This window comes from Pocillopora damicornis, chromosome 3 (assembly GCF_964200805.1).
Source record: "Pocillopora damicornis chromosome 3, jaPocDami1.2, whole genome shotgun sequence".
NCBI lineage: Eukaryota > Metazoa > Cnidaria > Anthozoa > Scleractinia > Pocilloporidae > Pocillopora > Pocillopora damicornis.
In genome coordinates, this window is record NC_142672.1 from 22,065,313 (window position 1) to 22,079,731 (window position 14,419).

At 36.5% G+C, this 14,419-nt stretch overlaps 2 protein-coding genes across 3 annotated transcripts; one reads left to right on the forward strand and one right to left on the reverse strand.

Moving 5' to 3' along the window:
- Positions 1-564: 564 nt before the first annotated feature.
- Positions 565-3,613, reverse strand: LOC149048836 (uncharacterized). Of its 2 annotated transcripts, XM_089200491.1 has the most exons (6): positions 3,307-3,613; positions 3,058-3,209; positions 2,748-2,821; positions 2,417-2,498; positions 1,901-2,000; positions 565-1,336 (listed from the first exon to the last, which is right to left on the reverse strand). In XM_089200491.1, exons 1-6 carry the CDS (start codon positions 3,459-3,461, stop codon positions 1,300-1,302), a joined length of 600 nt encoding a protein of 199 aa, XP_089056617.1. In that variant the 5' UTR covers positions 3,462-3,613; the 3' UTR covers positions 565-1,299. The 2 variants fall into 2 exon arrangements, with proteins under 2 accessions (XP_089056617.1, XP_089056616.1); XM_089200490.1 differs by having other exon boundaries at positions 566-2,000; positions 3,307-3,609.
- Positions 3,614-4,054: 441 nt separating this feature from the next.
- LOC149048837 (uncharacterized) lies at positions 4,055-6,033 on the forward strand. Its single transcript, XM_089200492.1, has 2 exons — positions 4,055-4,213; positions 4,631-6,033. The coding sequence occupies exons 1-2, from the start codon at positions 4,159-4,161 to the stop codon at positions 5,920-5,922; spliced, it is 1,347 nt and encodes a 448-aa protein (XP_089056618.1). The 5' UTR covers positions 4,055-4,158; the 3' UTR covers positions 5,923-6,033.
- Positions 6,034-14,419: the final 8,386 nt, after the last annotated feature.

Consider the following 14,419-nt stretch of genomic DNA (forward strand, 5'->3'; position numbering starts at 1 on the left):
AAAAAATTGGAGTGGCAGCCGAGGAAACTGGGCTGACTATTGATCAAGTAAAGGTAAGATATTTTTTAGTTGGACTGAAACACTACCATGTTTCATGTATGTGGAATACCCCGCCACTTATTTGCATCTCGTTGAATAATAATAGCGATCATAAATGATGTAGCGGTATATTGTCCTACAAACACAGGAAAAAAAGTGAAATACCAACTTTGGAACAACATAGGATTATCAGTGGTTTTTTACTGGGATTTCACTGGAAAGTTATTTACTATACCAACATTGGGAAAATGATATAAAAACCAATGTTGGTATTTGAAATAAACTTTCCAATATTGGAAAATGATGATTCTCATTGGGATATTATTGGAAAATTGTTTTTGTTTTCCAACCTTGAAATATCAAAATTACTTTTCCAGCCTTGGGATATATTGATACTGTTTGGAAAACTATTGGAAGAATAGTTTTAAGTTACCATCCTTGGTACACTGAAATAATTTCCCAATACTGGAATATGTTAATATTGGACTGGAAAATTACTGGAATTTTGAATACTTTTTTCCAATGTTGGCATATTTGATTAATTTTCCATTATTGGCAAACAATAATACTTATTGGAATATTAGTGGAGGTTTTTTTTTGTCAATCTTGTTTTATAGTTTGTTTTGCCAGTCTTGGTATATTGAATTATTATGTAATGATATAAAAACTATTGGTACATTAAATCCAGCAAAGTAATACCACATTTGCCTTACCAAAATAAACTTTATTTTTTTTCCAAAATCAAATTATAAAGTGATAATCTCCTTCTTTCAGTTAAAACAGATCTGTAAGTCAACTGAATAAAGCTGTAACCAATAAAACATATTTTATGCACAGTTTGTAGCTTCTTGAATTTAGTTTTAAAAACCAAACAAAAGGTCTGCACTTAAACTGTCACTTATACTTGTAATCACTTTTCAAGATATATATATTTAATTAATAACATCAACTTAATTTCATATGGAAGATTAGCTAAACTATACCCATAATGGTAACTTAGTAAACATGTCCTTATTTCAGAAACTGTCAAAAACTGTCTAATGACTTTGAATTTGTGCTCAATCTATTTTCTCAGCATTTTCTTCCTCATCACTTGAAAATGGCTTACTAGGTGGCTTACCAAATAAGACACTTAAGCTCTTGTTGCTTTTAATTCCTGTTCTTTTAACACAATTGTAATTTAACTCTTGTGCAGGGTCCCTTGGAACAACATACTGTTGCTTTGACAATTGCTTTGCTATTCAACATGCCATTTCATATTTACCCATTCCTCATGTTTTGACTTTCAGATGTTTTTCTAGAGGATTAAGATTCCTATTAATAGATGAGTAGTCAAAGGAATTAACACTGAATGCAACTAACAAAACAACTTTGGCTGCGGTTTTCGAGATTTTATCAATGTTGTGCTCCACATCCTGCTCTGTTTCAGTATCAACTTAATTTCAAATTTCAACTTAATTTGATATAAAGATGAGTTAAACTATACCCATAATGGTAACTTGGTCAACATGTCCTTATTTCAGAAACTATCAGAAACTGTCTAATGACTTTGAGTTTGGATTAAACCATATTCTCATCATTTTCTTCCTCATCACTTGAAGATGGCTTAGGTGACTTATCAAATAAGAAATTTAAGCTCTTGTTGCTTTTAATTTCTGTTCTTTTAATACAATTGTAATTTAACTCTTGTGCAGGGTCCCTTGGAACAATATACTGTTGCTTTAACAATTGCTTTGCTATTGAACATGCCATTTCATATTTACCCATTCCCCGTGTTTTGACTTTCAGATATTTTGCTAGAGGATTAAGATTCCTATTAATAGATAAGTAGTCAAAGGAATTAAGACTGAATGCAACTAACAAAACAACTTTGGCTGCTGTCTTTGAGATTTTCTCAATGTCGCGTTCCACATCCTGCTCTGCTTCAGTATCTCCTGATTCCAATGTTTCTGTATCTCCACCTGAAAGTAGATTGAATTGAAAAAATGTCACTGACAAAACTGTACCATATATCACTTGACACTTGACAAATGAAGGACAAAAAAACATGCATAAAAAGACAAGCATGATTCTTTTCAGTCATATACACTGTGGTAAAGGTTTGCACAAATCATAATTCAAAGCCAAGTCTTGTAAGAATGTTCTGAGCAAGTGTACTAGTATAAGACCACATATAGTTAACCTCTCTTCAAAACAACTTGGCCACCAGTTTTCTTTCAAGTTAGACTTTGGTGAAAGTAAGCATACAGAGAAAATTATGGGACTTTTCTAGATTTCTGAGGGTAAAAAGGTGCCTCTTACTGACTGTAAAAAAGCACACAATTAAAAGTAACTTGTCTAACTGTTTATAAGCAACAGGTTTGGAAGGTTTGCTTACTATCGTCAGTGCCACTAGTACTTGTGCTTGGTGGGCTTTCCATGCCTGACTTTTTTGCCCCCTTAGCACGTGTATGTTCAACCTAAAAAGTTGAAGTAACAAAATTTTGATCTAATTGTGTTCCATCTTTATAGGCTATGGGGAAGACTGGGAAAAACGGGAAGAACTTTTTAAAGGGGATATGAGAAGGAAGTATAAATGGGGCTCAAGTTAAAGACACTACTCATTTGATTTTCTTTCTTCACTAGATGTACTCCTCATGAGAGGAAGCCTGTTCACAGGCATATTAACACATGATATGAAGAAAATGCTATTTGAGCATACACTATACCTCAAAATCATAGCCATCAGCTATTCTGCGGTTTTTTTCTTGAGACCACTGGAGGATATGTGATCGAATGGCTTCTAGAAAAAGGAAAGGAATAAATCATCAGGATGTTTAAAGACTTGAGGAATACACATATTTAAAAGCTATATAAGTCTTTCTGATTTTCTAAACTGTATAATGAGAAGTTCTTTAGGAGAGCTACAAAGTGTAGATACAGTTTATATTTTGACCTTTAGGAACTTCCTTGACTTGCTGTTATTTTTTTTTTCTATAATTTACTCACACAGAGAATCAGCTACATAAATTTTATTACCTCGTCCAAATCCGATCTCAGGTATTGAGCAAGTATCAGCTAGTCTTGATGCTAGCTCTTCCAACTTCAGTAGGTTGGCCTGGTTTTGTTTGAAGTAGATTTTCTGATTTCCTGGCCAAATCTTGCCTACTTCTCTTCGTACAACAGCAATCCTATTATATCAGGTCAATCAAAGTTATTCATTTTCTAGCCTTGTTGTAAGTAAAAGAATCTAATTGTGATAGTATTAAGTGTTGGTTTTCTACCTACTTTGTACGATATAAGTTCTTGTTACACTCTGACCATTTACGCTGGTCTGATTTCTTCACTTTCTTTTTCCACTGATTGTTGAACGTCGAAACGTTGAAAGTTGAGGTTCCTGCTTCTTGATCCCTGTCAGCACACATTTGTTCAGTGCCTGGCATTATTAATGAAAGAAATTATTTTGAAAGAAATTAAATTAAAATCTGACCTAAATAAAGACTAAAACATGGAGATCATTTGCATCACTACTACTGGTCATTTTCCTTCTTTCCTACTAATTAATGAAAACATGGTAGGCACAAAAGTTATACAGAGTGTGCCTCATGTTCAGTTAATTTAAAATTTGCACAGTCAAGACTACATTATTTTATCCAGAAGGAGCAAAGAAATCCAAAATGGACTATTGCAAAGTAACTGAATTAACTTGATCATTTTCCTTTACATCAACAACAGCAGCGAGACTATGAAGATATATTTTCTTCATGTTTTACTGCAAAGATATTTATTCAATTTGTCACGTTAATATTTACTGAGTAACATCTTGAGTGAAGTGCTGATGTTTTACAAAGAACATGAAACGGTCACAATTAATTTTTTTTTTCTCTGTTATCATTTGCCATCCAAATCGAATCTCTAAGTGTTCGGTTTCAGCTTCTTTTCGGCTTGCAACCAGTGACTTTTCCCAGAGGCATTTGATAATATTTCATTACCTGCATTGAAAACCAAAAGTTATTACGTTACAATGTACCTTTGCTCATTCTCAATGTTTAAAATCACGATTCATGCATTATATAATTATTTTTTATTAATCATTTCACTACTTTTCTTTTATTTTAAAAAGGACGCAATTTTTCATCCATGGCTATGAGATATTTCCTTTTTTCGTTTCTGTTGGCTTGGATCATTGACTGTGGTATGTATAACAAATTGCTTTTACCATAAGCATGCAAGTAAACATAAGGGGAAAGGCCATATGATTTTGTCTGATACTGGTTTTTATGTCTGATACTAGGCAGTCATGAATTGTCCTCGAGTCCAACGCACTTAGCGATCAAGCGACTAATTCTTTCTGCATGAGCAGAATTTAAGGTCTAACGGTTAGAATTGCATTTTGTTGTAGTTGGTGACCAAAAACTTGTTCTCATGGCAAGATTTCAACGGTAGTGTTGTGCAAAGCAATATGGACAACGCTTCTTAAAAAAAAACAAGCTTTTAGGAAAAAGGCCCCAGTTTATGTATTTAAGGTCTTTTTTCTCTTGTGAAACGTGACCCAGTACACCGTACCTTTAATGATGGCAGCGTTTAATTAATAGAGCATTCTTTTTTGTAGGGTTTTCCGCGACACAATTCACCTGCGCACAAGCAAAGTATAGTCAAACTTACCTGCACGAATTTGTCCAGAAATGCGTTTCAAACAACGGGGAATACCAAACGTGGCATAATTTTTTTAAAATTATTGAACAAAGCAGAGACCTGTGGATCACATTAAATAACAACTTGAAAGCTGCAGGCGAAAAACTTATCAACAATTACCAAGATGCTATTGAGCCACAAATGCCTCTCATTTTCAACGCCTTAAAGAAGGTGAAAGTGGAAGATATCAAGGTAGTTATTCTCGGTCAGGATCCAACCCCTCAAGAAGGAAAAGCTAAAGGCGTAGCATTCCTAGTTGACAATCCTCGAACTGTTCCAGCAGTTTTGAACATGCTATTAGAAGTGGCCTTTGAGGGTTTCGCTGTGGATTTAGATCGTGCTAACGTGGAGGAATGGTTAAAGAAAGGTGTCCTTTTGTTAAACACAGCATTCACAGTTCCACACAAGGATAAGGATAAGCAGCAGGGGAAGGGAAAAGAAAAAGATCATCTTGCTATGTGGCGACCTTTTACCGAAGCGCTTATCACTTACATTAAGGACTATGCACCACCATCTGCCTGGTTTCTCTGGGGAGAGAAGGCGAAAGAGTTTGGCAAGTTCATAAATTCTAATGAGCACCTTATCGTCACGGGAAGACACCCCTCAACTATGGGGGGTACAACTGGGGAAGGGAACACGTTCTTTGGTGGCAACTACTTTAACATCGCTAATCAGTTTTTGGAAATTAAACGTCGCGGTGCCATAGACTGGTCGCTATCTAGTACAGGGCGAAATGGTTTAGATTTGCGACTATGTCCTCAGACACGAATAGAACTACAGCAACGAGAAAACGAAGAGCAACAACTTAGAAATCATCAACAACAAAATCAATACCATATAAACTTAATTGAGCAAAAAATGACAGAAATACAGCAAGAGCAACAAAAGATAGTGGATCGTCATCAAACCATAGAAAACGCCCTCAATCAAAACGCGCCGCCTCTGAGCCAGCCACAACGGAGTCAATTCGAAAAGGAAAGACAGACGCTCCGACAAAACTACGATTCTCTAAAAAAATATATTCATAGCTACCAAGGGCAATTACAGCAATTAAAAATCCAACAGCCTAAAATTGAAGAAGAGATGAAACAAAATCTTATAAATCAACACCTTCTTGGAGGTTTACCGCTACATCTTCTAAAACAAAACTATCAAAAACAAATAAATGGAATAGACGAAGAACTAAATCAACTAAGACGAAAACCTTAACAATAACAATTACAATGCCAATATCATAACTCTCGACTACAACAGTAAATTTAAAAGCAACAGAAACAACATCACCATAATTCTTACCAGCGATGCGGGGCATCTGCACCGGTATCGCAGAGGTCATGGGTTCAAATCCCGTACAGGCCTGAATTTTTTTCAGGCCTTATTTTCACTACTGCCTAAATAGTGCACATTACTGCGAGGATCACTTTCATTCACGTCTTTATCCGCAGTTCAAATATATGACTTTCATATATTCTTAACCGTCTAGAACTAAAATAATAGCACCAGCAAAGTTAATGTTCATATTCGTTCTTAGTCTCCATTTTTACCATTAGCCAGGCTCGCTGATGGCCAGTCCTAGTCTAAACGCTTTATTTCCTCAAAAATCAATATCACCGAACAAGATGATCTATCACATTAGCAGAAAAAGAACTGAGCCAAGGTGGGTGGGGGGGGAGGGGGGGCAGTGGTGTTTTGTCGCTTGCCCTGCCGGCTTTTCTTCCTTCTGCGATTCTTTATTTTCACCCAAAATAGGGGGGGGGGGTGTCCCCCGGGCCCCTCCCCTAGATCTGCCACTGGTTTAACTAATTCTATGATGATTGGAGCAAGTCCACTATGAGCCTATGATTGAAGTGTGAGTTTTTCAAAGATGATCTCCCTACGGCAGTACGTACGTGTCACTCTAAGCTCAGCGGTTGCCAGTATGGATCACTCCACTTGTCCTGTCTTCTCAAAACTTTGTTCGGAGTCCCAAGACTACTTTGATCGATCCCGTTGGGCATCAATCAGTGGAGGACTCAGATAGACCTCAAAGGGTCTAAGGGTCTAATGGTTTTAAGGGCTTCTGCTGTAGTTCCTATCTACCCCACAAATCTATTTGAAGTCATAAAGATCCATGCATCCTCCAGGGGTATGCTAATGAAACTTCATCTATCATTTGGACTGTCACCTCCCCAAGAGAAACTGAGCCAAAGCATGTGATGAAACTGTGCAGATAGGGCAAGGATGCTAATTTGAACTTCGCAAAAGCTTAGTTAGATTGATGTTGATAGCTTTTTATTTAGTAATGCATACTTTTTTTCGTTGACAAGACTGGTAATCTTGGGGGACTGCTTTTACTCAAATATGGATTTCAATAAGTATAAATCTAATTTGTGACAATTACTCTTTTCCTCAACGCATTTAATCAAGCAGATGTTGCTGTTTATCTTGTGTTAAACATTTGAACCCATTATGATGCGATTAAAGAACATTACTTGAGAACGTCTGAAGGAAATAACTTGTATCTTCTATAAAAATGACGACTAATTCTCGTTTTCTCGCTTTAAGCTGAAAAAGAATGAAAGTTATCTAAACCGCTCTACCGCGATGTGTTGTTACTAATCGCAGAAAAGGCATCTTATCTTCGTAGTCAACGTTGATAGTTGTTCATTAACGTCAGACCCTATGTCACAGTTAGAGGATTGATTAAACTATACACGTATAATGGTGGCAAAGTAGATCTTTTTCCAGCCAGACCAAACTGTTGATGTTCCTTTTTGATTTACAGTCCTGATATCCTACGATACCAACTTAATTACAGACATGATAAAACACAATATCATGGTCACTTTCAAGTAAAGAAATGTTCTCGTGCTATAAATTGAAAAGGGATTTAACCAATTTGATAAAACAGAAACCTCGTGTTGCATTAGTTTCCACCTGTCTTCGGTGCTACTAGCATAGCATCCTTCATATTACATGTATATCCACTATTAGTATATTCTTAAAAGGCTGTAGCCCTTGGTGAAAAAGAGAGGAGGGAGACTTAGAATGGAAGCAAACTGTAGGAGATAAGAATGAATTGTTAGGGGGGTTATCCAAAGAAAAATCCCATAGATGCCGCCACCTGCCGGATATTTTACGCATATTTTCTCCTTCAACCTTCCTTCGCCAATGTAAGGAAAGCTATCTAGTAAAGTTATTCCATATTGTTTAGACAACGACGCGTCGAATCAATGCGTTGTGACCAAATAGTTAGGATCACATCGATTTTCCCTGTTGTTACCCCTAAATTGTACGACACCAAGTCTTATTGCCCATTTATTTGGGTCACTAATGTACAACTCAACGCATTTGTACTTCACGCAGGATGAAATTTTTAATAAGCATACAAATGCAAGAAGACATAGTAAAGTAATGAACGTACGCAAAACTACTTTTGTTTGGCAATCCTCTATTAAAAAAAAAAAAACTGTTCGATAAACTATGGTAACCTCCCTCCCCCCTCTGCCCCCTCTATTGAGAGCACTACTATTTTAGGAGACCTTGGGGCTCACCAGAATGTGTTAACTCTTAAAATTCTTCACTCTTTTATTTACACTCTCAGATTATCAATAGTACGTTGCTGACCTGCAAATGGCCACAGTTAGTTTTTGGCCGTTTAGTTACAAAGACTTAGGTAACTAACTAAACTTTCTAACCTAACTGCCTGAGATAAATTGGATGAGTATTACGACATACTAACAGTTAAACAAATTTTACCATCGAGAGACAGGTGTTTCTAGCATCTTTGTCCAGCTTGGTCATTATTAGCCTGTGTGTAATGGCTAGGTGTTACTTGACTGCACTTTTCACGGAGCTGCAAACTCTGCAGTTAATTCGAAGATCAGTTATCTTCTCCAACTACAATTGCATGCTAATTGTAAATGTGCGTTCAGTATCGCGCTACGATGGTGCATTTCGAAATACTGTTACCATAATGATAATTCTTCATTTTCTCTTTAGCATGTGTCTCAGCCATGGTTGAATGTGATAAAGTAGAGTACGATAATCACAGAATAGACCAGGATGCGGATATTGACAAATGTATTCCAGAACAGTGGAGAGGGTTTTTCCGAAATATGCATCAGGGTCACGAGCCACTGTTAAAAAAGCTAGCCGACGATCTGGTCAGTAAGGGTCAAGCCCTGAATAACGATCGTTCGTCGTTCGACGTCTAAAGGACTGCGAACACACCGCAAGAATAGATTCCGTCAGTCCGGGTACCTGCTTTAACAGGTACCCGGACTGACGCCGGTACTCCGCTACCATCGTTCGTTTTGACACGTTAAGTCACCGCTTCAAGTCTGGAATTAACTGCAGTAATTAACTGTGTTTGGTTAGAGCAAGTACGTAACTCGAAATAAAGAATATCTCGCGCTTTGCTGACAATTAATATGAAATTTGGATTTTTTTGTGTTTTGTTTTTTGAAAAGCACACTGTAGGAAAACGTAGCACAGTTTTGAATTCACAAACAGGCATAATTTTGAGCAAAACTCGGGAAAAAATGGAGTAATGCTGGTTACTAAATATGCTTATTTTACTAGCATAATCTATAAGGGCCAGCATTCACTTATCGCTTCTCTTCTCGTTTCTTCTCGTTAACCGCTCTGAAAACCAACTCTATATGGTACACGCTTTTATTCAGACTACTGGCAGACATGAATCGGCACACGGGCCGATTGATCTTGGATGATTTTAGAAACATTTCTGGTCAGAAAATCAACCCAAACCTTTCCACGAGAATCTCACGAATGAAAACCAACGTTCTTAATGTTTGCGATGAAATGCAAGAACCAACACCTCAATGTAGATCCAAGGCAAGGTCGGTAGATAGACCCATTCATTGTAAACTTCAACAAGCAAGTCTTAATGAACGGCCAATACAATTCAAGGAAAAACTACTGGAGAGTAAAAACCGCATGTACAGCGCTAGCCTTACAGGACAAGTCCAGACAACAACAAAAACTCAGTAAAAAAGTGCGCACGACTACTCCGAGAAACGATATTCGAGTTCAAAGAATCCCGCGACAGCGAGAAATGACAGTCAAAATCAGAAAACTCGTTCCTGGGGCTAAACCTCAAGTAACCTTGCACTGTAAATAAAAAAAATAAGTAAATACTAAATATAAACAAATAATTACTAACAAACTAACTAAACACTTCACAACATAAATCATGTAAGATAAAGACTTCTAATTTCTTGGTTCCTCCAGACATCACTGTGAAGTTTAATATCACATGTACATCTGAGAATGATTGAAAGGAAAATTTCAAAAGGCGAAGAAAACTCGAATGATATTTTCTTCTCCTCGCACATATTTACCCTGTGGTCTTCTCCTCATTTATGATAAAAACCTTCCTATCGAGATCTTAGGGAAACGATTTTAATTAGTAACTATCTCGTTGTAAACAAATTTCTGCCTAATTGTATGTGTTTCTGTGACTTAAATGCTTGTCCTCGACTTTTAACACTATAGGATAAGAATGTTCTCAATCTCTTTGATCATCCTCCACTGATCAGGTCTTTTAACCATGGAAAGGGAAATAACTTTGAACTTTGTGTCCAATAATTGATCTTTCTGTCGCGAGAAATGCGCGGCGGTTGTTTTATTGCTATATTTGTTACCCTTAAAAACCAATCTCGCGCTGTTCTCCACATTTACTTTCATGATCCTTTAAGCGCTAAGTATGAAACGAAACATAACCTTGCTCTTAGCTGATGTAAAACATTAAGAAGAGTTGATACCCGATGTAGGTGGTACATGCGTGCCATTGTCGCTTCTAAGTGCTCATGTCCCTATGAATTATGGTTCAATCGGGACTTTTCATCTATTTTATGAAGAAGAGGCCATCACTAACCCTGGTACTCGCATTTTTAATATATTCTGAAACCAATATGACGTTGATAACCTGATGGAATCAGAATGGCGCACAAGAAGCGATTCTAAAAGTTGGATTGGTCTTGACATGGATGCTACGAAGTTCCTTTTGTTAATCTCAATTTTTACAAACAATAGCATCTCATTGCTTTCAAAGCAGCAACCGTTGGTTTCAAGTGTCAAATTACTGATGGTTTTTAATGGTTTGACAATGATTCCACAAGCTGATCGCCGGAAACTTCGTTATTTCAGTTGAAGCAGACTTGACTCAAGGCCGTCAAGAGATTATATAAAGTTAATAATCTCTTGAGGCCGCTTAAATTAAGATCCTGACGGGTTTTCGTTCAAAAATTGTTCTTTTATAAAATGCGAAGTTCTATTGGGCTATGAAACTCAAGTCAGTGGTGATATAGAAAGGGCTACCCCGCTGGCTCATTGTAGAGTCTCTGCTTCAGTGAAGCGTGAATTCAAGGGTATTAAGTCCGATTTTTTTTCTCAACAAAGATGTTTTTCCTTTCATCCAACATTCGGGAGAAGACGAATAATTTCCATCTCGGTTCGAGTACTGGACTCGAGAAATGACAGTCAAAACAGCAAACTCATTTTTAGGTTAAACCTCAATCAACCTTGCATTGTAAATCAAAATAATAAGTAAATAATAAATACAAACAAATCATTAAATCGGAGCAACCTAACTGAACACATTATAACATAAATCGTGTAAGATAAAGACTTCTAATTTCTAAGTTCCTCCAGACATCACTGTGAAGTTTAATATCACGAGTACATCTGAGAATGATTGGAAGGAAACTTTCAAAAAGCGAGGAAAAATTGAATGATATTTTTCTTCTCCTCAAGCATGTTTATCCTGTGGCCTCCTCCTCGCGTATGATGGAAACCTTCCTATGAATTTTCCGTCGAGATTTTTGAATGACGATTTCATGCAGGATCTATCTCTATCTATCTCGCGGTAAACAAACTTCTACCTAACTGTATATGCTTCTGTGACTTAATTGCTTGTCCTCGACTTTTAACACTATAGGATAGGAATGTTCTCAAACTCTTTGATCATGCTCCACTGATCAGGTCTATTAACCATGGAGAGGATAATAACTTTGAACTTTGTGTCCAATAATTGATCTTTCTGTCGCGAGAAATGGCGTGTGTTTTATTGCTTTATTTCTTACACTTAAAAACCAATCTCGCGCTGTTCTCCTCATTTGCTTTCATGATTTTTTTTAAAATCTTAGTATTTAACAGATACATAACCTTGCTCTTAGCTGATGTAAAACGTTAGGAAGGGGTGATACTCGATGTAGGTGACACATGCATGCCATTGCCTCTTCCGAAGTGCTCATGTCTTGATGAATTATGATAAAATCGGGACTTTTCATCTATTTTATGAAGAGGCCATCACTGACCGAGGCACTTGCCTTTATAATATATAAACCAATGTGACGTTGATAACCTGATGGAATTAGGATGGCGCACAAGAACTGATTTAAAAAATTGGATTAGTCTTGACATGAATGTGACGAATTTCCTTTTGTTCATCTCAATTTTTACAAACAATAGCATCTCTTTGCTTTCAAAGCAGCAACCCTTGGTTTCAAGTATCAGATTACTAATGGTTTTTCATGGTTTGACAGTGATTCCATAAACTGATCGAAACTTTTTTATTTCCGTCGTAGCAGACTTGATTTAAGGTCTTCATGAGATTAAATACAGTTTATGATCTCTTGAGGCCGCTTAAAATAAGATCCTGACGAGTTTTCGTTCAAAACTTGTTCCTTTTTACAAAAATGCGATGTCTTATTGAGCTACGAAACTTAAGTCAACAGTGATGTAGAAAGGGCTAGTTAGCTAACTAATGGTAGAGTCTGTACGGCATTGGAGCGTGAATTCGAGGGTATAAAGTCTGATTTTCTTTAGGGACAAAGATGTTTTTCCTTTCATCCAACACTCCCGACAAGACGAACAAGTTTTGAGAGATGAAGAAATCCTCTCTTACCACTAGCTATCGTTTTTAAAAACGTTTCGGAAACATTGAATAGATAAAGGAGATTTTTATCGTTGACGGCCAGATGAAGCCATAGTGGTGTAACTGAACTGATTTTCAGAATTAGAGGGGTACTGATATAAATACAACGAATTGTATTATTACGGCAAAAGATAATAAACTCAAAGTGTATGTATTTTTAACGTCGGCTTTAATAAACAGCCTTATATCTGCAGGATAAACGCACTAAAAATTTTACTGCATGTTACAATTAGTCGACGAAAGGCCCCTCTAGGCTAGTGAAACTAGGATCATTTCAAGTTTCTTCTTGAAACTTTTCCTCTCTGAAAAATCTTGTGCTGAACGATAGCATTTGTCACGTTAACTAGATTAGCGAATCTCCTTTTCCGGGGGAAAAAATCAAGCATCGTGTATTCTCAATCTCTTGAAAATAGGTAAAACCTCGGCAACTCAATAGAAGTTTTACCATATTTGTGAAATTCATGGAATTCATAAACTTGATAATTCGATTTTAATGGAGCTATTTTCATTCGACGGGTACTAGAAGTGCCATGAAAACGTCTTCTCAAATGGCGTACTGGAGTTAAATAGGTCCACAAGCAAGGAATCTGAGTTAGTCAATGTGTCTTCCATTTGAAATGAGATAATCTAATCAGCATAATACTGACGATTGAACATCCACAAATTGAAGCTTTAGATTGTAGTAGGGAAGGACGTCGCTATTTCTTTGTCCTTAGTATTCCTTTACTTATCCTTCGGCAACCCTCAGGAGTTTCGGTAACTTTCTATTTCTTATCAAGCCTTTCGGAAACCTAGTGTAGAAAAAATGCAGTTTGCATAATTTTTCCTTCCTTTCCGATCCAGTTAGACCAGTTAGAAATGCACTGAGTTCGAATATAAGATTTCTTGTTGTTATGAGCTATTGCTTATTACAAAGTTAAAATCGATCCTTTTTATGTATATTACTGCTACTTATTTCTGAAGGAACATTTAAGAAAGAAAGTATACAACGTAGTCTACAAAGTCAGTGGATATGAGCATGTTAGGAAGTACTATATTCAAAGTAAATTTTGCCATAAGAATTTTCTCTTAGCTAAACATTCAATGATTTTTTTGAAAACGTTCTTCATTTGTCGTTGATGTTCTTGTCGCTGGTTATGAAGCTCGCTATCGTAAAGAAATTTTACTATAAACTCTATCCCTCATATCGATGCTGTAACGTTTTCATTTCATCTTGTTCTACCTAAATTTATCCAGACGCCCCAACTTTCTGGTATCCTTATAGTTCGTCTCTCCGCTTAAGCGGCAAATACAAGAAATTAATAAAGTACAGGCCAAGTGGGCAGAAAACTGCCGCGAGAATACAGTATTGGTCACCCCAGGCATCATGTTCGATGTTCATTAGGAAAAAAAAAGAATGAAGAAAGTGAATGTTGAGATTCCCTAACTCTATTGAAAATAATCCGGTGAAAATGTTAACTACTTACGTATCGTCAATTTCAAAGTGATGAAAGACAATTTAGTTAAGCAACTAAATAATTGTTGAACTCAGCTGTTATATCAATATTAAATACAATTTACTATTAAAAAGCAGATTAAACCTAGATTTTTTTAACTCCTTACTAACACTTAATCATTTTCCCCACATCAACAACAGCAGCGAGACTATGAAGATTTATTTACTTAAGACGGCTAATGCCAGCATGCATGAGACAAACAGTAGCAAGTCACGAATGTACTTGACCTCCGGTATTTCTGTCAGCATAATCCATCGTTTTATCATCTAAA